The sequence below is a fragment of the Dama dama genome, chromosome 12, assembly GCF_033118175.1.
Source record: "Dama dama isolate Ldn47 chromosome 12, ASM3311817v1, whole genome shotgun sequence".
Lineage (NCBI taxonomy): Eukaryota > Metazoa > Chordata > Mammalia > Artiodactyla > Cervidae > Dama > Dama dama.
Window position 1 is genome coordinate 63684789 of NC_083692.1, and position 24016 is coordinate 63708804.

At 33.5% G+C, this 24016-nt stretch overlaps 1 protein-coding gene and 1 pseudogene across 1 annotated transcript in view; both read left to right on the forward strand.

Annotated features, from left to right (window-relative positions):
* UBR1 (ubiquitin protein ligase E3 component n-recognin 1) overlaps positions 1-24016 on the forward strand; it is a 138521-nt gene that overhangs the window by 70945 nt on the left and 43560 nt on the right. The window contains exons 20-32 of the mRNA XM_061157446.1: positions 257-320; positions 2991-3115; positions 5736-5788; positions 6914-7016; positions 7913-7961; positions 8348-8502; positions 10107-10206; positions 11891-12000; positions 14881-14967; positions 15828-16009; positions 19812-20017; positions 21365-21458; positions 22222-22371. Of these exons, the coding sequence (XP_061013429.1) occupies positions 257-320; positions 2991-3115; positions 5736-5788; positions 6914-7016; positions 7913-7961; positions 8348-8502; positions 10107-10206; positions 11891-12000; positions 14881-14967; positions 15828-16009; positions 19812-20017; positions 21365-21458; positions 22222-22371 (1478 nt within the window). The remainder of the gene's footprint in view (positions 1-256; positions 321-2990; positions 3116-5735; positions 5789-6913; positions 7017-7912; positions 7962-8347; positions 8503-10106; positions 10207-11890; positions 12001-14880; positions 14968-15827; positions 16010-19811; positions 20018-21364; positions 21459-22221; positions 22372-24016) is intronic.
* On the forward strand, positions 12519-14395 carry LOC133065864 (large ribosomal subunit protein eL32-like; annotated as a pseudogene).

Genomic DNA, 24016 nt, shown 5'->3' on the forward strand with positions numbered 1-24016 from the left:
GATGGGTAATAACGATAATAAAAACAATAATAATATTTAGTGATTGTTATTGAGTTCTTATTACATGCCGAGTATTGTGACCTTATAGAATTTGAAGTCAGCAAAAGGGAATTATTCATCTCATAATTCTCTGTTGCTGTGGTCTGAAAGAAAATACTGGATTGGCTGGACTGTCAGTCTGATCCTGAAAAAAATGTGTGTTTTATGGAGGCTTTTGGTTCTTATGTAACTAATTTTTTCCTTTAAAACTCTATAGGATTTGGTTAAGCAGTATAATACCTTAATAGAAGAAATGCTTCAAGTCCTCATCTATATTGTGGGTAAGAGTAAAAGATGTTTTGAAACAGAGCATGAGTTACTTTATAGAGAGAACATTAATAAGAACTCTAAGTTACTTTGTTCTTCTCCCAAATATAGCAGAGAATATTAGAGATTAATGTGACTAATGTGACTGATACATTTAGAAACTCATCTTTAGAAAAGCACAGCTATTACATCTTCATTTTTCAATACCTGATTTGTAATTGTTTGGACTTGTTTGTAGAGGTCTGGAATATAATTATCCTAGTTAGAAACATAGATGTAAAATAAGTATATGTTAGGTGCTAAAAATTTTTTAAATATATGTAAAATTTCAATGTAACATGCATCTAAGTAAGATGTATTTTCATCCGATTCAATTAAATTATTTTGTGCTAATATTGGCCTTACTTCTGCTTTTATATATTCTATATTATAGTCTCTTGATTTTACCAGCTGTGTAAAAGTTAACTTCTTATTCTGGCTCTTGTTTCTACTTTACTGTAGGAGAGACTGCTTTGTATTAATAGTTCCTGGTAAGGATTCTAACCATTAGCCAAATCTGAAAACATGGGTTTATTTTACTTGCTGTTTGTCAGGAGCTAGTTACTGGCCTAGCTGCTTATCTCAGCAGAAAGTGTGGTAAACCTTCATTGCCACATGAGACGTAAATCTTCCAGTCACCAACTCTTCTGAAATATTTCCAGAGTATTTTGTAGGAAACTTCTGGAAAAAATGGACAAGTTAAAAATGTGCGAAATATTTTTAAGTTGATGATATACTTTATTAGATTACAGAAACTTAAGGGGAATTTTTGTGTTTGTTCTTGGAATACTATGAAGAATTTCTGCTACTGCTCATTAATACTATGTATTAGAATTGTCAGTAGGTTTTGGTGTTTTATATTTTCACTATTTTACTATTGCTATTATATTACTGTTATTTTGTTTACCTAAATTCATTGGATATTTCCTTCTGTGTCATTTTATTTTTAGTTAATACTAGCTACATTTCTAAGTCTATTACTTTTAAGAGCCATCATTTTTTAAAAAGTGTATGTATGTGTAAAATCTCTGATAATATTACAGAGAAAACATCAATAAGTATAAAAGATTTGGATTAGGAATCATAAGATCTAGTCTTGACCTTGCTATAAACTAACAAGAGCTAGTCTTGACCTTGCTATAAACTATCAAGAGCATGCCATTTACATTTTCAGGGGCTCAGATTCTTGATTCATAAAGTGTAAAAGTAATCTACATGATCTCCAAGATTCTTTCTAGCATGAAACTTAGAGGGTACTGTTCTGGTGAAAAATTGAAAATTACAATATATTTAAAGAGTAATGAATCTGTTGAGAGTGAATTAAATTAACAAAATGCCATTGTTTTGCTGATTTGTAAAATTCAGATCTCTTAGACAAAAAAAAAAATTCCTGTCTTTGTACTCTAATTCCCCTCTTATAGATATCACGAGACTTTGTACACATGTAGTATTGAAAATCAATGGTGACATAAGATCAAATATATCAAGCCTTCTTTAGGCATTGGGAATTAGATGCTGTTGACACCAGTGACATTCCCATAGTTAAAATTAGCTATTTTCTCTCTCCATTTGGCAGTTTTTTGAGATAAAAAATAGAAATCTGATCATGTGGGCATGCTGGCAATAGCATCCATTCCTGACACACATTACTGTTTTGTCATTTAGCCTATAGAGATATTTTTAAGTATTTTGTCTTTTAGTTTTCACTTTGTTCTTTCTTAAATAACAAGTGGAGACAAACTTGAGGAAGATCTTGAAAGAAGAGCTGTTGTTTCATGATCCATTGTTGCTGTTTTTCAGTTGCTTAGTTGTGTCTGACCCTTTGTGACCCCATGGACTGCAGCATGTGACTTCCCTGTCCTTCACCATCTCCTGGAGCTTGCTCAAACTTATGTCCATTTTGTTGGTGATACCATCTAACTATCTTGTCCTCTGTCATCCCCTTCTCCTCCTGCCTTCAATATTTCCCAGCATCAGGGTCTTTTCGAATGAGTCAGTTCTTTGCATCAGGTGGCCAAAGTACTGGAGCTTCAGCTTCAGCCTCAGTCCTTCCAGTGAATAGTCAAGGTTGATTTCCTTTAGGATTAATGGTTTGATCTTCTTGCTGTCCAAGGGACTCTCAGGAGTCTTCTCCAATACCACAGTTAGAAAGCATCAATTCTTTAGCGCACAGCCTTCTTTATGGTCCATCTCTCACATCCATACATGACTACTAGAAAAACCATAGCTTTGACTATACAGACCTTTGTTGGCAAATTGATATCTTTGCTTTTTAATATACTGTCTATGTTTTTTATAGCTTTTCTTCCAAGGAGCAAGCATCTTTTAATTTTATGTTGTCCCATGATGGCCACTACCCTCTTTTTTGTTTTTTTGGATTAGTAGTACATGCTTATTTAATTGAGGGGCTTTGTTTATATTCGAGTGTGTGTATATTAATGTGTGTGTGTTTAAGTTAAGACAAGCCCTGTGTTACTCAGATCTCTGTATATTTCTTCCTCTTTCAACATATAGACTGTTGTTCAGGTTTAGAAACATGTTCAAATAACTTTTGGTCACTCTCTCATAGATTTGATTTAATGCAGTGTTCTTGATTTGAGTGGAAAGCAATTAACTCTTACTTTTTCTTTTCATTTTTGCATTAGGAGAGCGTTACGTACCTGGAGTAGGAAACGTGACCAAAGAAGAGGTCACAATGAGAGAAATTATTCACTTGCTTTGTATTGAACCCATGCCGCATAGTGCCATTGCCAAAAATTTACCTGAGAATGTAAGTCCAGTTTTGTCTTTTTACTCCATTCACATCAAGATGGGATAGTTTTTTCTTTTCTTTAGTTGGAAGCTCTTGAAGTTTTAGGAAAATTTATTTTGATTTTCAGATATGAAACTCTCACCATTAATTTTTTAGTAGTATAAACCTTAATTCTGGGCTTTGGGGCATTAGGAAGCATTTTAGAGACATCCTGTCTATTTAGAAAACACTTTAGAGCAATAAACTCTTTAATTTTTTTACTTTAACATAAATTTTCTCCAGAGGAAAAGAGAACTTTGTGAAATACTGAAACTATTTGGGTGGTGTGTTAGTCTGGGTCTTCTGAGAAGCAGATATGAAGACAAAACATTTAAGGTTTTATTAGGAACAATGACTGTGAGAGGATTGATGAGGGAGCTGGGAAAGGCTGGGGGAGCCATCAAGCTGTAGTGCAAGTCTGATTCCAGATGAAGAAAGAGGGAAGGAAGATTAGGTAGGAATGTCCTGGACTGCTGGGTAGTCTAATCAAGGTTTGATGCCTTCCCATGCCTCCCTGAGTGAGCCTGCATTATTGTCTCTGTTCCTCTAACTAGAGGTCTGCAGGGTGCATTCTCATGGCCATCCCACATGATATTTACATTCAGTATTGTTGATATTTAAGCAGTAATCCTAAAAATTATAAGTCATAATTTTTAACACATATTTTTAAATTATGCATTAGAACAATGATTCTTATAAGAGGTTAAACTTACCTTTACTATCAAGGCTTTCCAGAGAAGTAGAATAGAAATAACCCCTGACTCTTGGTCATTTTTCTTGCAAAATATCCATAGTGCTTTTCTAGTTTCACTGTTAACTGATTCTCAAACTTTAACCATATCACCTTCATAATTTCTGCACATCTGTCTACCAATTTTAGAAATTACTAGTACATTTTAAAATTACAATTTAAATTTTTCTAGTACAACTTAAAGTTTTCCCTTAGCATCTTTCTAAGCAACAATACAATGAAATAGTAGGTTTGACATTTTAGATTAATTTTTTCTTAATACATGTTAAGATAAATGAATAATTGTTCAAAAATTTAAGGATATATGTGTACCACATAAAAACAATTTCACATACCAGTAGTGATATACATACCATCAGTTTAGTTCAATCACTCAGTCATGTCCAGCTCTTTGGGACCCCATGAAATACAACATGCCTGGCCTCCCTGTCTATCACCAACTCCCAGAGTTTGCTCAAACTCATGTCCATTGAGTCAGTGATGCCATCCAACCATCTCATCCCCTGTCATCCCCTTCTCCTCCCACCTTCAGTCTTTCCCAGAATCAGGGTCTTTTCAAATGGGTTAGTTCTTCACATCAGGTGGCCAAACTATTGGAGTTTCAGCTTCAACATCAGTCCTTCCAATGAATATTCAGGACTGATTTCCTTTAGGATGAACTGGTTGGATCTCCTTGCAGTCCAAGGGACTCTCAAGAGTCTTCTCCAACACCACAGTTCAAAAGCATCAATTCTTCAGCACTCAGCTTTCTTTGTAGTCCAACTCTCACATCCGTACGTGACTACTGGAAAAACCATAGCTTTTACTAGATGAACCCTTGTTGGCAAAGTAATGTCTCTGCTTTTTAATATACTGTCTAGGTTGGTCATAACTTTTCTTCCAAGGAACAAGCATCTTTTAATTTCATGGCTGCAGTCACCATCTGCAGTGATTTTGGAGCCAAAAAAATAAATACATACCATGTTTAAATAAATAAATACCAAAAATAAATAAATATATACCATAAATACCATAAATAAATACCAAAAAAATACATAGCATGTTTTGCCAAAAAATAGCAAGCTTTAATGTATACCCTTACTTTTCACTCCTTTCAAGTACATTTTTAAAGGAGGCTAGAGCTAAATTTCTTAATTTTTGCAGGACTATAGGAACCTATGAGCTTGCTTTAGTATATTGACTAAGTCCTTATCCTGATTTTAAATGACTTCATTGAAAAAAAGAAGAAGATTCCTTGTTGGGACTTCCCGGTAGTCCAATGATTAGGACTCTGCCTTTCCACTGGAGCGGGTGTGGGTTCAATTCCTGGTTGAAGAACTAAAATCCCACATGGGATGTAGCTTGGCCAAAAAGAAAAATAAAATTTTTTTGTTAAAGGAAAAGTTCAAGCCAATTTGAAAAAAAAAAATTATAATTGCGGAAGCCAGAATATATTTGGACATCTATATATGTGTTTTACCATAGATCCTATTTATTTTGTTACCTTGGTTTTAGGGATTAGTTCAGCATGGACATGTGCTTAAATGATGTGGGTGAGTAGCATACTAGATAAATAAAATAACAGTTTCTTTGAATTATTGGTTGTATGTATATACATATACGAGGGCAAATTTAGATTACATTTCTTCCTTAAGCAGTTTATACAGGCGTCTTACCTCTGTTAAGAAATCCATCCTTCAAAACAAAGCTAATAGGTTTTAGACCTAATTTTTAAATATTGGAAATTGATCTTATTTTGAATTATTTTTAAAACACTCAAAAATGCTTTGAAAGGGTGTTTCAGTTCACAGTAAGAGAAAACAAAGTCATTATGTGAAGGTAAAAATGACAAAAATATTGTTTCAACAGGAAAATAATGAAACTGGCTTAGAGAACGTCATAAACAAAGTGGCCACATTTAAGTAAGTACTTAATATTTATGCTTATTCTGAAAGGTAGGCCAAATTTTTGTCTTGTAATTTGAATTCTTGTAGAAGTTCTGAAGTTCTTTCTTGAACTGCTAAAAACAGAATCCAAGTATAGACAGAGATTATAGGTGAGATCTAGGGGTACTGTAGGCACTTAGTACCTGTATGCTGAAGAAGTGAGTATTTTTTGGCAAACCAATGAGAACTATCCACTTTTTATATTAGGTGACTTAATAAGTAAACAAACCTTTCTGATAGTCTCTTTCCCATCAATTCTAAACCATGACTTCATTTATTCTATTCAATTTTCATTTTGTATACTAATTTAAAATATTTCTCTGCTAGGATTAAAACATTTTGCAATCATTTGATTCTTTGAGAATGTAAAATGTGTAAATGTAAATGTGTAAAATGTGTAAAATCTGTAAAATGGAAATAAGATTTTAAAAGGTTAAAAGGTTAATTCTTGAAATTAAAATAATTGATACTAGTAGTGAATTTCTACTTGTTATTGTCATGTATTCATAAATAAATTGCTAGTGTCAAATACCTTTAAAAATAGAATATAGCTTTTTTATGCTCTAATAATATTCAGGAAGATATTTCACTTACTTTGATAGAGAGCAAAAGCCATTTAATGTGCAGTATGCTCCTTTTGGCTTTGGTGTTTTTCCTTATAGTTCTCTATAGAGGATCACTATTTTATTTTCATTTATGATTTCCTAAGGACATGATATCTTAACTGCTATTTTAGATTTCGCCTTAGACAATGTAGGCTTTAGTTGAATAGTCAGTCTTAGGCTTCAGAGACTAAAAACAAAGCCTTAGGGATTTAAGTAGGGCATGGAATCAGATCTACATGGTATAAAATAAACTTTTTCATATTTGTTTAAATTTCATAATTATGAGCCACAACTGTTACCAGGACTTTGAGCTTACAGTGTTAAATTTTTTAGTTTATTTTCATGAAATGAAATTTGTCATTCAATTTAAGCAAGCTGAATGAGATATGATTGTTTTCTTTCTCTTGATTTTGAGATTAATTTTTAGCTTCTTACTTTGTGTTACTCTATACTTCAAGAGCAGTGCAGTTCACCTCTGTATTTTCTGTCTTTTTAGGAAACCTGGTGTATCAGGCCATGGAGTTTATGAACTGAAGGATGAATCACTGAAAGACTTTAATATGTACTTTTATCATTACTCCAAAACACAGCATAGCAAGGTATGAAAAGTTACCCTTTTCAGTAAATAAACCAAAAATGCTTTAGGCTTTCCAGCTCCATAGGCAATTCCCTGGTTTTTCTGTAGTTTCATACTGGTTTTCATTATTAGAGGGCATTATCTCACCCAAGAAATTAAAATTGAGTCAATAATACTATCTAGTATGTAGTCACTATTCAAATTTTCCTGATTATACCAAAAATATTCTTTATGGTAGTGTTGGGGTAGGAGGATTCAATCAAAGATCATGCACTTCATTTGCTGTTGTGTTTCTATAATCTCCTTTAATTGGGAATACTCTTTTTGCCTTTTTTTGTTTTTCATAACATTGACATTTCTGTCAATGTCAACTAGTATAGGCTAGTTGTCTTTTAGAATGTCCAGTATTCTGGATATGTCTAATTTTATTCCCATGAGTAGATTCAAGCTAAGCATTTTGGAGCAAGAATACTACATAGGTGACATACTGTATCTCATCAGTAAATGCATAATGTCTGTTCTATTAACGGTGATGTTAAGTTAGATCACTTAGTTAAGGTGATGAGTGATGTTAAGTTAGATCATTCAGTTAAGTTTGATGTCTGGCTTTGTTGTTATAAAATGAATAATTTCCAGTTTTTAGTACAATGCCCTGTATATAATAGACACTAGGTAAATATTGTTGACTGAAAGAAATGGGGAACTAAATTAGTGATGAGGATTATTACCATCTATTTTGCAGTGACCTTCCCTAGGACGATGATTTTGTTTCTGGAATAAGGTAGCATTTGAATACATATTTCAGTATGTAAAATATTTTGGTAGGTTTCCTGCCTACTTCAGAGTACTCCATTTGTTTCATGCTTGTCAAGTGTTATATTTTAAGATAGGCCTTTTTTTTTTTTTCAATATATATAGGCTGAACATATGCAGAAGAAAAGGAGAAAACAGGAAAACAAAGATGAAGGTAAAAAGTGAGATTCTGAATTGACTGACTTTGTATTCTGATTTTGTAGCAGTAAAGCATATAGTGTTTTGTTTTTGTTATTTTTTTAAGTGAGCAACTAATGGAATGCAAAGCACCCTTTGTTTCTTGTTGACATATTAAGGCATAATGTACATCAGTGATGATAGAATTTTAAATTTTAACAAATGGAGTTTATTTTGGGTGACTTACATAGTGATTCATATTTCCCATAGTATTGATGTTTTTAGTGCTTTATAGATAACAAAGATCCTGTGTTGTTTTACATGTAGTATATGACTCTGATATTTGAAATTTAGCATGTCGTATAACCTAAATAAAATTATAACTGTTTATCTCTTCTGACATTGATCTCCTGCCCACCTTAGCATTACCACCACCACCACCTCCTGAATTCTGCCCTGCTTTCAGCAAAGCAGTTAACCTTCTGAATTGTGATATCATGATGTACATTCTCAGGACCATATTTGAGCGGGCAGTAGATCCAGATTCTAACTTGTGGACTGAAGGAATGCTTCAGATGGTATGTATCCTAAAAGTATTTTCTCTCTTTCAGATACTTTCTTTACTTCATAGAGGTCTTAAGGGCCTGGAGAAGATCCCTAGTCTACCTTTCTGACCTTCAGTTAGAACCACAGCTAGAGCACCTGAGACCTAAAAGCCATTGAAAACAGCTCAGATGTGGCACAGATTTCCTTGTGACACAGTCTCAGGTTTTTAGGATCCTTACTCTTGGGAATCATTTACATTAAAATAAATAAATAAATAAAAGCAGAGGAAAAACGGAAAAGGCTTATTCCTGCTAATAATAAATTGGCATGTCATTATCGTATCACAGTTAGTTTCCTATATTTTTATTTCACATGTACTATTTCATAGAGTTGTTTGAGACTTAGCTCATTAAATGGAAGCAACTATTTTTTTCTCCATACTGTTAGAGATAAGTTACTTAATAGTGTCACCTTTGGTAGCACCTGCCTAACTAAATTTCCTTGACTGTTACTGACCTAGAGGCTCTAAATGATGTCATACTCTATGTGTACCTCACGTTTTTTTCAATAACAGTGGTAAATAAATGCAGTAAAACTTTCAACCCATAGAGACATATTTAAAATCAAAAGTTAAAAATTTTCTCCCTGCCTCCTAACGCATATATAAAAGGTTTGTGTCTTTCGGAAGTCATTCCACATTAGTGCATATAGGCCTAACACATACTCAGTAGCTGCATATTCCATTATGGACATCTATGATACATTTAACTATCTCTTATTAATAGGCTTTTAGGTTGTTTTTAGGTCTTTGTATAATAAAGAACACTTCCCAGGTGACTCAGTGGTAAAGCATCTGCCTGCCAGTGCAGGAGATGTGGCTTCAATCCCTGGAGGAGGAAATGGCAACCCACTCTAGTATTCTTGCTGAGAAAATTCCATGGACAGAGAAGCCTGGCAGGCTACAGTCCACGGGATTTCCAAAGAGTTGGAGATGACTTAGCAACTAAACAACAGAATCCTACTCATGAGGGTGCACACACACATAATAAAGAACACTAAAATGAACGTTGTATAAATACCTTTGTATACTTAAGTAAGTGAATCTACCACACTGATTCCTAGTTCTGGGTCTGTACGTTTACATTACTGATAGATATTGTCTAATTGGCCTACAAAAACATTATACTGGTTTACTTTCCCATTACCAGTGTGATGAGAAATGCCTGCTTCCTAACACTTTTGTCACTCCTGTATTATAATAAGCTCTAAAATTTGCCATTTAATAGGTGAAAAATAGATGATCTTGTTTCACTTACATTTCTTTAAGTGAGGCTGAATGTTTTATTTGTTTATTTCTTGACTGTGCAATGCAGCTCGCAGGAACTTCCCTGACCAGGGATTTAACGCAGGCCAAGGCATTGGAAGCCTAAAATCTTAACCAGTAGTCCACCAAGGAACCCCCAAGGTTGAACATTTTTCATACGTGTATATATCATTTCTTTCTCTGTGAACTGCTTGTTCATAAACTTTGCACATTTTTTTACCTATCAGATTGCTTATTTTTATACTTCTATTTAAAATATACTTACCCGAAGAAGCACAGTTTTAAAGATCTTGTCCTATTTTCCTCTTTCAGGCATTTCATATTCTAGCATTGGGTTTACTAGAAGAAAAGCAACAGCTTCAAAAATCTCCTGAAGAAGAAGTGACATTTGACTTTTACCATAAGGCCTCAAGTATGTTTTAGTATCATTTTCAGTAGTTTCAACTACTTGTCAATTTGTAATGGAAAATTTAATTGATGGAGTTTTTTTTCCCCTTATTTATTTTTTTAATCTATTTTTTAATTGGAGGAAAATTGCTTTACAGTGTTGTGTTGGTTTCTGCCGTACAGCAATGCAAATTAGCCATAATTATACATATATCAGCTCCCTCTTGAGTTTCTCTCCCCTCCTCTCACCCCACCCCTCTGGATCATGACAGAGTGCTGGTCAGGCACTTCTCACCAGCATCTGTTTTACACATGGTGGTGTACATACGTCTGTGCTACTTTCTTCATTTGCCTCACTCTCTCCTATCCCCACTGCATCCACAAGTCTGTTCTCTGTCTGCATCTCCATTCCTTCCCTGAAAATAGACTCATCAATACCATTTTTGTGGATTCCATATATATATATATATATAAATATATGATATTTATTTTTCTGACTTACTTCATTCTGTATAATAGGCTCTAGATTTATCCACTTCACTAGAACTGACTCAGATGCGTTCTTTTTTTTATGGCTGAGTAATATTTCATTTTATATATGTACCACATCTTCCTTATCCATTCATCTGTCAATGAACATCTAGGTTGCTTACATGTCCTACTGTAAATAGTGCTACTATGAACATTAGGATACATGTGTCTTTTTCAGTTATGGTTTTCTCAGGGTATATGCCCAGTGGTGGGATTATTGGATCATATGATAGTTTTGTTCCTAGTTTTTTAAAGAATTTCTATACTGTTCTCCATAGTGGCTGTATCAATTTACATTCCCACCAACAGTGCAAGAGGGTTTCTGATAAAGTTTAGTTAGTCCTTAAGACGGAAAACTGAAATTGCTTTAAATCTTTTCCTAGCATCTTTAGTTTTTAAAATTTTCAGTAGTGCAAATAATGTTTTTTAATCCTCACAACAGTCCTTTTACTGCACAACCTCACCCCCCCACTTTTGTGGGGGCTGCATACATTGAAGCTTTCTTACTTTCATTCCTTGTCTCAGTATTATCAAATATATGCTGCTATATCAACCATAATATTCACTGTACCCATCTATGAAGGTTATTGACGTTTCTGAATTTAAAATGACTGCAGAAGTCTGAGTGAATGATAATGTGTTTGCATCGTTTTCAACCTAGAAGAGCAGGATAGGTTTAGATTAGATTTTTATTAAATGCTATGTCATTAAAACAGTTTTTTCAGAGCACATTCTAAGAACATCTGATTTATAAAATCAATAAGAGAAAAGCATCTCATTTTCTATTTAAACACTTTTTTAAAAAATTCTTGCATACAGCCTAAACCCATTCCGTTTATGGATATGACAGCTCTCACTTCCATATTTTTGTGAGCTTTGGTTCTCAGTATTTTTACTAGACAGTGAGTGAAGTAGAGGAAAGGCAAGAGACAGATCACTAAGGGTAGTTTACACTTTGCAGACCCAGTGGAAAATGTACAAGAGAGACCTAAAGTAATTCCAGTTTTTCAAGTTATTTAATTTACTATTTGGTACTTCATGTGATTGCAAATAATCAACGTAGTTAAGGGATTGAGTCCAAACTTTATCAATGTGAATAACATTAACTATAAATTAAAATTTATATGTAATTATGAAGATACATGTTTATGATGTAGAATTTTTGTGTTTTAAAAAAGGATTGGGAAGTTCAGCCATGAATGCTCAGAATATACAAATGCTTTTGGAAAAACTCAAGGGGATTCCACAGTTAGAAGGCCAGAAGGACATGATTACATGGATACTCCAGGTAAACCTAAAAATAAACGAATCCTGTCTTGGTTTAAATATTTAAGAACCCTCTGTTTGCCTCTAAGGTTAAATCACAGTATTTGCTAATTGTAAAATTATTTGTTACTGATCTTCATGGTCACTTGTAATTTTTCATGTTAGTAATACTAATTTCCCTATGTTTTAGTGGAGGGGTCTTTTTAATAAATTAAAATTTATTTTGTTAGTCAGTAAACATGTATTGTAAACCTGCTTTGTGCCATGCTCATTTCTAGACTCTGAAAAAGATAAGGTGCTTGTTATCATGGAGTATACATTGAGGTACAGACAATAAACAAAAAATATCAGGATAATTCAGTAGATGAGTAGGGGTAACTTTAGATGGGTAATCAGAAAAGGCTGGCTTTAGGTAGTAACTTGGAACTGAATGACATGGGGCCAGTCTTACAGTAATCTGGGAAAGTACTCCTGATTGAGGAGACGGCAGTGCAGAAGCTCTGAGGTGACCAGAGACAAGGCTAGCGTGACGGGAACATAATGGGGGAGGTAGAGAAAGGTAGGCAGCAAAATCAGAGACGTTGCCAGGGGCCAGGTCATATAGGATCTTACAGGTCAAGGGTAAAAGGATCGTAGGGGCAAGAATAAAAACAGGAACACCATTAAAATATGACTACAGTAAACCTAGTAAGAAATGAGCCTGACATAGGCTAGGGGGCAGATGGCAAGAAGCTGGACTGAGTCAGGTATGATGTGATGGTAGGAACTATAGAACTTGCTGATAGATTTGATGGAAGGAATGAGAGAAATCAAAGATGACTTAACTTGGAGCTTGAACTATTGAGTGGATGGCAATGCCTTTGGGGAGAAGTTGATGAGATGTAGAGAAGAGAGGTCAGGAATGTTACTTTAATGGAAAACCCTCCAACTGGAAACATGGAACCAAGGTTATGAAGTTTCTTCTCACTGTATTTATTAAAATATTTTTATGTTATCAGCTAGATATTATTTTGATAATTAGAATATAGAGTGGTTATTTGCCACATTTATATCAATTGGAGATCTTTGTACTGCTTTGTAATTCAAGCAGTCTGTCCTTTTGATTACTTAAACAGAAATACTTCTTAAACAAGTGTGATGTAATTTGATATGTAACAATAAGATAATGTTATTACCAAGATTTTTCTTGAAGATTTCATGAATATTTAGTATTTTTCTTAAACCTACCAATATAATCATTTTAAAATATAAAACAAAAACAAATAAAAGAAGTGAAGTAGATAACTATTTTATAGATTTCATTCATATGTGGAATATTAAATTAATTGATGAAATTAAATAAATAAACGAATAGATCAAACCAAAACCAATCACATATATACAGAGAACAGAGTAGTGATTACCAGAAGGAAGGGAGTAAGGGGAGAGTGAAATGGGCAAAGGGAGTCAAACTGTATCACAATGGATGGAGACTAAGGTTTTGATGTGAGCATGCTATAGTGTACAGAGATGTAGAAATACAACATTGTGCACATGAAACTTGTAGAATGTTACAAGCCAGTGATAACCTCAATTAACAAAAAGTGAACTGAACTATCATTTAGTCCAACATTTATATCCTATGTAAATGGTGTTATAAATTGGAGATCTGGCCCTGAAAGTTTATTTTTCTATTACATACCAAAGTTCATTGTCAAACTATATAAAAAGCACAAATGTCTGATCTTATAAACATTAGATATTTTATCTAAATGGTTAATATAAAGTTTTGTTGTAAGTTTCTTGTGGGAGGTTTTCCCACATGAAACTGAGGCTCTTTCAAAATATAAATACTGTAAGTTTTATGGATGTGTTCTCTTATTTCTGAAATCTTGATATTTATTATTAATAAAAACAATGATATAGCTCTTCCTGGGCACTGACTGCGGAGGTAGCCATCCCTTACTTGGCATCATGGCCATTCTCATAAAAGCCCAAGATTGTTAAAAAGAGGACCTGAGGACAAGAAGTTCATCTGGCACCAGTCAGGCCAATATGTCAAAATTAAATGTAACTGAAGAAAAACCAGAGGCATTGACAGTGGGATGCCAGAAGACTCAGGGGCCAGATAATGTTGGGAGCAACAGGAAAACAAAGCACATGCTACCCAGTGGCTTCCGAAAGTTCCTGGTCCGTAACATTGAGGAGCTTGAGGTACTGCTGGTGTGCAACAAATCTTCCTGTACACCAAATCTTATTGTACAAACAAATCTGTCTCCTCCAAGAACTGCAAAGCAGTTGTGGAGAGAACAGCCCAGCTGGCCGCCCGAGTCACCAGTCCCTGTGGCAGGTTGTGTAGTGAGGATAGCGAGTATGCAACAAATGTGCATGTTGTGTCAATAAAACCGCAAAACTCAGACATGAAAAGAGCAAGATAGATCTGTGTAAGCTACTTGCAAACACCTCTAAAGATAAATGATTCAATGAAAATGGAAAGTAGGAAGCAACATATAATAGTAGGATCAGTTTTTATGAGAATATATATAAAAAAATACATATTCTGATTTTTTTTTTCCTGCAAAGACATGCTAATTATCTTTAAATTCAGTTGATTTGGGCGAGAGGGACTGGCATCAGGAAGAAAAGATTTCACTTTCCATATTATAGCTTTGTCTTTATGTCTTTGCCTAGCAATGTTATTTGAAATTAAAAAAATTTTTTTTCCACTAGAAAACAGAGGTATGCTTATCCTTGCTGTATTTATATGTATGTGTGTATGCATGTGTGAGTGTGTGTGTAAACAGCTTAAGTGAAAGACATTTGGAAACATGACAAAATCAGATGAGTGAATGTTTCTGTTCCTGCTCAATTTAACCAAACTTTAACCAAATTTTTTTTTCAACATTTCGTCTGTTTTTCACAGATGTTTGACACCGTGAAGCGATTAAGAGAAAAATCTTGTTTAATTGTAGCAACTACATCAGGATCAGATTCTATTAAGAATGATGAGGTAATAACATTATATTGATGGAGATGTTCATCTCTGTCTTTGAACTTCACTGGCATGAGGGAGCTGCTTCTGTTAGGTACAAGGAACCTATTTATTGTAAGGTATATAGGAAAAGCAGAGGAAATTGCTTTTCAGTGGAGCTCTGTTGAAAAATACCATATTTTATTAATTTTTAAAGTATTTTAATATCAGAAATTGGAATGTCTTACAATCCATGCCTTCTTAGTATTTAATCAGTAGCATTCGTAGTGGAACACAGGATTATGGTGCATCTTAAATTCAATAAAATACAGTAATATTTAGGTCATGAATTTTTCCATAGTATAATGAATCAGGTTTTGAGGATTCCAGTCTTAAAATTGTTAAAATATTTTTACTTGTGGTTATTAGCTATCTTTTCTAAAAGAAAAACACTGCTCTTAAGTTAAAATAAGTAAAAGGACACCAATATATCTCAGTAATGTTGTTAAAATTCTCATCCTTAACAACGGGTCTAGGGGTATCTGTTAGACATCACCAAGTTGATTTTAAATTGATTAAATGTCAGTCGTTAAATGGTTGACAAGTGATTCAGAATTACTATTTAATTTTGTTTTTTAATAATATACCTGCATTGAATATGAAAGGCAGTTTATTAGATATTTAAGGTACTTGGCCTTAAGTTAAAAAAATTTTTAATGAGTTGAATTATTGAAGTAAACAAAAGAACAGTTAGTTGTATGATGTGCTGAAGCCTGTATGTTGATTTTGAGACATCAGATCGAATCTAGGTTTACTATAGGAAATTTTTCCTAACTGAACAGTATTTGTAAATTTTAACAATGGATCTTACCTAATTGTTGTGGTCTCTTAATACTCAGATTACTCATGATAAAGAAAAAGCAGAACGAAAAAGAAAAGCTGAAGCTGCTAGGCTGCATCGCCAGAAGATCATGGCTCAGATGTCTGCCTTACAGAAAAACTTCATTGAAACTCACAAACTCATGTATGACAGCACGTCAGAAATGTCTGGGAAAGAAGACTCCATTATGGAAGAAGAGAGGTAAAACAAAGCAAAACCAAAAATTAGCAATTCAGTTTTTCTTGAAGGAAAAATTACATATTCACTTTTAAATAATGTCTTTTCAAAATATATTTTAAAGTGAGAAATTACACTACTTTTAAGCTAGCAAGGACACAGTGAAACCTCTTAGTGGATGTAATTTTATGTTGATACACAGTTAAAGTATGCAGTAAAGTTTGTCAGGAACCTTTAGGCACAAAAAGATATGAAGATAGAAACAGCAAAGATCATATCCTGTTATCTTGTATGCGAGGGCTTTTTTAGGTGCATGTTTTAGTTCATATATTCCACCTTATTTTTATATGAGTTCGAATAAAAATGACTGCTGTTACTATAGAATGGGGGAAAAAAAAACTCTTCACCATGTTAGTTTTTCTTTTTTTTTCTAAAAAAGAAGACAGTGCCTAGAGTCATAGTCATGGAGAGCACATTGGAATATGTGTGCGTGTGTGTGCTCAGCTGCGTCTGACTCTTTACAACCCTGTGGACTGTAGCCTGCCAGGCTTCTCTGTCCATGGGATTCTCCAGGCAAGAATACTGGACTGGGTTGCCATTTCCTCCTCCAGGGGATCTTCCCGACCGAGGAATGGAACCTGTGTCTCTTGTATCTTCTGCATTGACAGGCGGATTCTTTGCCACTGCACCACCTGGGAAGCACATTGGAATGGAAATCAGCAAACCTCATTTTCTGACTGTATGACTATGGTGTGCTCTTAGGGAAATGAGTTAACTTTCTGAGGGTAGTGCTTTGTAGGCTGTTATTTAGATACAGTAAGAAAAGGGAGGAGGCAAAATAAATTTGAAAGCACTCCAATTTAAAATATTGAAAATACCTTCTGTGCTTATTTTTAAAAACAAGCTTTCAGCGCTCTTTAAAATCATGTGAGTTGTGGATATGTTTAGGAAATCGTGCTTTTACAATAACAGTAGGAACATGCCATACATAATATATCTGTAATCCTGAAGCTGAGCACCCTGGCAAAGAATCACAAAGATTATTGACTCAATATTTTAAAGACTAAAATACATATATATGATGGTAAACTATCCTGGTATGACAACAGTAGTAAAACTAAAAACTAATACAAAATTTAAAGCAAGTAAAAGTCCCAGCCCCCTCAATATTACATATTAACAATATAATATTTGTAACGTAATGAACAAGAGACTATTGTATATTTATTTAAACAAGAGGTTTAAACAGAAATGTACTCAGAATTAATTAGTGGCCCTAATGCTTTCAGAATATTTTTATTGCCTGATTGATTGTACACATAATTTATGTGTTCTCATTGAGAACAATTCACAGTAACACAGTAAGTTCGCTTTAAGCATCCTCTACATTCCTGGTCCTTCACAGATAACCACTGTTATAAATAACTGTTGTTCTAGGTGTCTTTCTACATGTTTGTAAATGTATGTATGTGAATAATAATGAATCTTGTTTTGTGTGTTTTAGTAGCTTTTTAAAATGTTATCATACTTTGTCTGCAGCTTGCTTTTTCACTCTTCTTTTAAATCTTTCCATGTCAATACTGATAGATATGGAGTGTAGATTCTATATCATTCTTCACAACTGCTGCATAGTATTCCATATTATAGATATACAGTATTTATCAGATTTTGGACACAAGGTGTTTTTCCCCTTATTTCCCAATTTTTCCATATTACAATGTGTCAGAACATTTTTATTTGTCTCCTTTTGCAATTCTACAAGTTCTTCTCTAGGGTGGAATCTATTAAATGAAAGGACTGGGTCATAAGTATTTAAAATTTTAATAGATACTACCACATTGCCCTCCAAAGTAGTTGCACCAGTTTCTACTCCCAGCAGTGTATGAAGAGTTCCTATTTCTTTCATTCTCACCAATACTTAAAATTATCAGCACTTGAAAATATTTGATACAATCAAAATTATAAATTTGTGCCATTCTGAAATTCCCTGATTAGTTACTACTAGGTTGAGCATCTTTTCTTATGATTATTCACTAGCCTGTTACATTTTGTCTTCCAGGTATCCTTTGCCCATCTATATTGGGTACTTTACTTTTATCTTACTGATTTCTAGAAGTCCTTTAAGATTATAGATATTAAAGTTTGTTCCATGTTTCCCATATTTTTCCCTGTTTATTTAAAATTAATTATGAAATTTTAGCTATAGTGAATTTTCAGTGTTAATAGAGATTTGTCAGTTTTTTAGAGTTTTAGCTGTTTATATCTTGTTTAAGAAGGCTTTTCCTATCCCAGGATAACAAATATGTTTTCTGCCTGAGTACTGAACGAAATCCTGTACTCCTTTCTGCCCTCCCTCAGAGATATTCTGGTTATCTTGTAAGAATTTTCACTGTGCTGTTACATACAAATATATGTAGCCATCGAATGTGTCATTCAGCCTTTTGTTTTATTTGCATAAATGGCTTATGTATATATAATTCTTAAGTTTCCAATTTTCATTTAATATTATGTCTTGGAAATCTGTATATGTATGTTCTCACATATAAAACAAGCTCAGTGGCATTTGGGCAGCAGTTCTTTTTCATGATAAATTACAGGACATTTAGTGTCTCTGGCCCTTCATCTGTTAAAGTCCAGTAGTGTCCCCTGGGCCTTCGATAACCAAAAGGTTAACTTTACCCACATGTTGCTGGGTGCCTCCTAGAATGTAGGACCATACCTAGCTGAGACCCACTTTTTAAAAACTGCATAGTATTCTGTATTACATAATTTCACTTACATTGATGATGATTTCATTTATTTCCAGTTTGTTTGATGATATATAATATTTCAGGGAGCTTCTTGCACAGAGAGATAGGCAGTATTATGCAGCATGGCCTGTGAAATCAGATCATCTAGGTTAAATCCTAGCCCAGTTACTTCCTAGATGAATCATTAAGTAAGTCTCATGCCATCTCTAGGCTTCAATTTCTTCATCTGAAAAACAGAGATAATAATAGTACCTACCTTATAGAATTGTTGGAAGGATTCAATGAAGTAGCATAACTTTTAAAGTATTTGAAACAGTGCCTCGTATTGTAATTCATGCTTTGTGAATATTTGCTCTTATTTATTGTATTATTATTATTGTACAAACTGAGCGCATCTTATGAATTGCTAAATCATTAAGATGTATGTTTTTAATTTTAATAGCTACCAAAATAGAATAGAAACTTAAATGCCTAATAAGTGGGAAAGGATAAAACTGTTATGGCACATAGAGTTAGGGTGCTGTACAGCCATTTAAAAATAATGTTTCTGAAGCAATTTTTATGATATGAAAAAACAACTAAGATATAAGTAAAGAAAACAGGACACAGACTCTATATATAATGTGATCTTAATTATGTAAAAAATGTTGTAACTGGAAAGCAGATGGGAAGGAAATACACAAGTGGTTATTTCTAGGTTGTGAGAGTATAATGCTTTTTGTTTTCTTCTTTATACTTTTCTAGACTTTCCAAAATTTCTTAATAAGCATGCATTACTTTTGTAATATCAGTAAGTTAAGTATAATTGTAATATACATTCTACTGTGTGATCTGCATTTTTTTTTTTTTTTTTTTGCACTTTGCAACACAGAATGTATTTTCTAGTAAGCAAATTAACTGGTAAAAGTCAGAAAAATTGTGGGGGGGTAGATTTTAAGCTAATATTTCTATGTATAATTTTTATTTTATTATTTTTGTTCTTAAAGTTCTTGCCCTATAGTTACTTAAAATCTACCAAAGTATAAAGACAGGTGACCAAAATATGTGTCCTCATTTCTGGTCGTTTCTCTTGGTAGCACCCCAGCAGTCAGTGACTACTCTAGAATTGCTTTGGGTCCTAAACGGGGTCCATCAGTTACTGAAAAGGAGGTGCTGACATGCATCCTCTGCCAAGAAGAACAAGAGGTGAAAATAGAAAATAATGCCATGGTATTATCGGCCTGTGTCCAGAAATCCACCGCCTTAACCCAGCACAGGGGAAAACCCATAGAACTCTCAGGGGGTATGTATTGTTTAATAAATGTCTTTTTGAGCATTTTTTTTTCTTTCCTGTGTAATTAGAAAAATTACTATCTGAAAGAAGTTTGGGAATGAGGTTGTATTTAGCCTTATTTGGTCAGATCTCAATTTACCCATTTGTAAGATTCTTTAGTTTTTACATACCAAGTTGGCTCCTTTGTCTATTTTTTAAATTTTTGGTTTGCACAGGGCTACATTGCTCATTCTGTCTATCTATCCTCCCATCTTCATTTTGTTTTCCTGAACCTTTTGAAAGTAGGAATTCGTGGCATTTCATCCCTAAATGTTTCCATGTGCATCTCCTAAAACTAATCTATCCAGTATTCTATGTCTACCGTACTGGATATAACATTTAAGAAAATTAATAATTCAGAAATATCTTTTAATATAAAATCCATATTCAAATTTCCCCCAACTGTCCTCAAAAAGTCTTATTTTTAGCTAGACTTTTTTTTCTATTTAGGATTCAGACATGTTTCATATGTTGCTTTTGTTATGTCTGTTTTAATCTAGAATAGTCACTTGCCTTTCCTTTTTTTTTTTCATGATAATAAGTTTTTTGAAGGATGCAAACTAGTTGGTTGTCCTGTACAGTGTTTTACATTGAGGATTTGTCTGATTGTTGCCATGTGATTAGGTTCTTGTTAAACATTTTCTTGGCTGGAATACTAATTAGGTAATGTGTTGTATTAAATAATTCTTACATCACATTAGGAGTTATCTGCTTTATTTTTTAAATACCTTTGGAATAATAAAAATTTTAAAAAGGCTAATTTTTTTTTTAATTAAAAGGATCTTTTATTATTACGAAGCTATTGGAAAATACAAGGAAGCAAACATTTTACTCTATTACCATATTTATACCACAGTTGTGAAAAAAAGCTAACATTTAATGAATAGTGCTTTATGTGTATTCACTCACTTACTCCTCACAACAGCCCTATGATCTAGGTATCAATATTTGCTCCGTTTACAGATGAAGAAATTGTGCTTGAATCATAGAATATCACTTTACCACCTAAGATAATGCAACTTGAAACCTAATGAAACCCAAATATTGCAACTTGAAACTTAATGTTAAGAGAAAAATGTATATTATAAATAGTAGTTGTCATTAATCCAAGCTAATCATACCTCAAGTCTAGCTTTATGTTTTCCTCTTTTTACTTAACTATTATGAATATATATCCTACTACCCTGATATTCTTGAACATTCCTAAGAAGGTTTATGATTAGAATGTTAGAAGTGATAACCTCTTTTTTATTTGGTTTCTTTTTATGATTGTGGAACAGATGAATATATACCTCATATTTTGTCTTTTTGTGTCAGAAACCATGGACCCACTTTTCATGGATGCAGACTTGGCATATGGAACTTACACAGGGAGCTGTGGTCACGTAATGCATGCAGTATGCTGGCAGAAGTAAGTTGTCCTTCTGACATGTTCTTGAAAGAAGCTAGGAATATTGAAGTTCTCTAAAGGCCACAAAAAGGCATGTTTTCTCATGTCTTCTTTTCTTCTTATTTGAATAATTGAAGCAGTTTTAATTATTAATTTTGTTTGCATGATACTCATTATAGTATCACCCTTTGAAATTGGTGTGTAAAATTATCAACTTAAAATTTTCACTGTACTTTCTTTCCCAAAGGAATTAGTCTTTCTTGATCAGTATTTGTATAAAAAGTAGTTATCTTTATAAAAATCTGATTCCCCTCAAAACATACAATAAAAAATACCTCTGAGAGAATAGGACATGAAATTCTAGTTATATGTCTGGAAGAGAGAAAAATGCAGAAATATTTTTCTTGGGAAATATTTTATATCAGGTTTACCTTTTTGGCATCAGATTAAAATACATAATTTTCCTATAGTTGTATTTACTACTTTGCTTGGTCATTGGAAACAGGGGGACATAGTGTCTGTATTGTTTATCTCCATGCTGTTGAGGCAGGAGACAGTTTTATCAGTATAATTCAGTAAAACGATTTTAAATTTGTTTCTGCCCTGATGTGTTCTCCAGTTTGCCCCCAAAAGAATGGGCATGCTATTTCTTCTGTAATTTGTGTATTTTTGCATGTAGATTATAAAGATGTTTATTGAGGCAAAAATTCCAGATTTTATCACTTGGATTAGAGCAAAAATACATGTGGAGTTTCGAATGGACCTGTGTCTTGGGATTTTGCAGGTATTTTGAAGCTGTACAGCTGAGCTCTCAGCAGCGCATACATGTTGATCTTTTCGACTTGGAGAGTGGAGAGTATCTTTGCCCTCTCTGCAAGTCTCTGTGCAATACTGTGATCCCCATTATTCCTTTGCAACATCAGAAGATAAGCAGGTATATTTAAATTAATGTTTTGGTTAATTTTTTTAAGTTGTCTTTAATCTTTTTCATTGTGACTGTTTTGATTATCAGATTATGAGTTTTTCTTTCTTTTTTTTTTTTGCAATTTAAAGTAACATACAAATGCATTTTATTACTTGGATTCAACTTTAAAAATAAGATAAAAAGCCCCAATTTTTGGTTCCTAAAAGAACTGGAATGTTAATTTACTTGTCTACATGTTTTGCATCTTTCTTCTAATAGCCATTAAAGCAATAGAACTTTGCTATCTTAGCGCTCACAGAAGGCAAAAAGTTGTAAAGAATATCTATTCCTTTCTTACAGTACTTTGCCAGCATTAGAGTTGCTATTTGGAGTTTGGTTACTCTTCAGATCTTTGTATTATTATTTTTATTCTATTTTCTAAAGACCCAAATGCTGTAGTTGTACAGATATGGACAAAATGTTAACTATAAATGTAAATGAAAACAATAGCTTCATCTATGAATAGTTTTTTAGTGTTCAGAATAAGTTTTTAAACTTTTATATTCTGACCATCTGTGAATGGAATTTAACAGCAAATAACTATTAGTTTTTTATGACAGCTAGAACACTTAATTGTTTATTTCAATAGTTTAATGATTCTACGTGATGATAACACGTATTAATATTTATTATTGTTGCTATTAGTTTTTTTAACTCAATGAATTTGTAGTGATAGATCTTAGTTTTGCTCAAGAAAATTATTTTATTGATAAAAACTTAACATGTTTCCACAACAAAAGAGTTAAAGGTTGTAGGATTGGCAGTCAGGGCCAGTAAGTAGTTGCTCTGTCTCTACTATTCCATGTCATCAGAAAACACAATTTTGAATTGTCTTCTACTTAGTGTACTAGGACATAGAATGTCATCTTTTAGGAAGAAGGTGTCATCAGAAAGATTTATCTTTTATTTGTTGACTAACATGTTGTAAGCCTTCTACTCTATAATGTAGTTTTTTTATTCTCAATTTAGTCTAGTGAAGTAGGTACTGTTAGTCCCATTTAAAGATGAGGAATTGGAGACTGTGAGTGGTTTTTACTTGTCCCAAGACAGACCAAGGATTTGAACCTAGACCTGACTCTAAAGCCTCACCTAACTATACACAGGTTGGCTAGTGGTAGAGAGCTCACCTGTCAATGCAGGAGACCTGGGTCCGATCCCTGGGTTAGAAAGATCTCCTGGAGAAGGAAATGGCAACCCACTCCAGTATTCTTGCCTGGGAAGTCCCATGGACAAAGGAGTCTGGTGGGCTACAGTCCATAGGGTCACAAAGAGTTGGACATGACTTAGTGACTAAACAGCAGCAATAACCACAACCATAAACAAAAATAAATCATAATAAAATAAACTAACAACTTCTTGTTAACCTCTGCAAGCCTATTTTACACAGTGGTTTCCCAAGTAAGAATTATTAACATGTAAATTATTTTCTAAGGAATATTCAGCACTTTCTTTCCTTGATATCTTTAAGAATAGGATGTTTCAGGGCAGTCCTTTCTAAAGTTAGACTGATCCTTACAGGTAGGTCTCTTCAAGCCCCAGGACACTTGTTGCAACAATTTTAATCTGTAGTAACAATTTTGTTACTTAGGATCTGAAAAACATAATTATACATAAC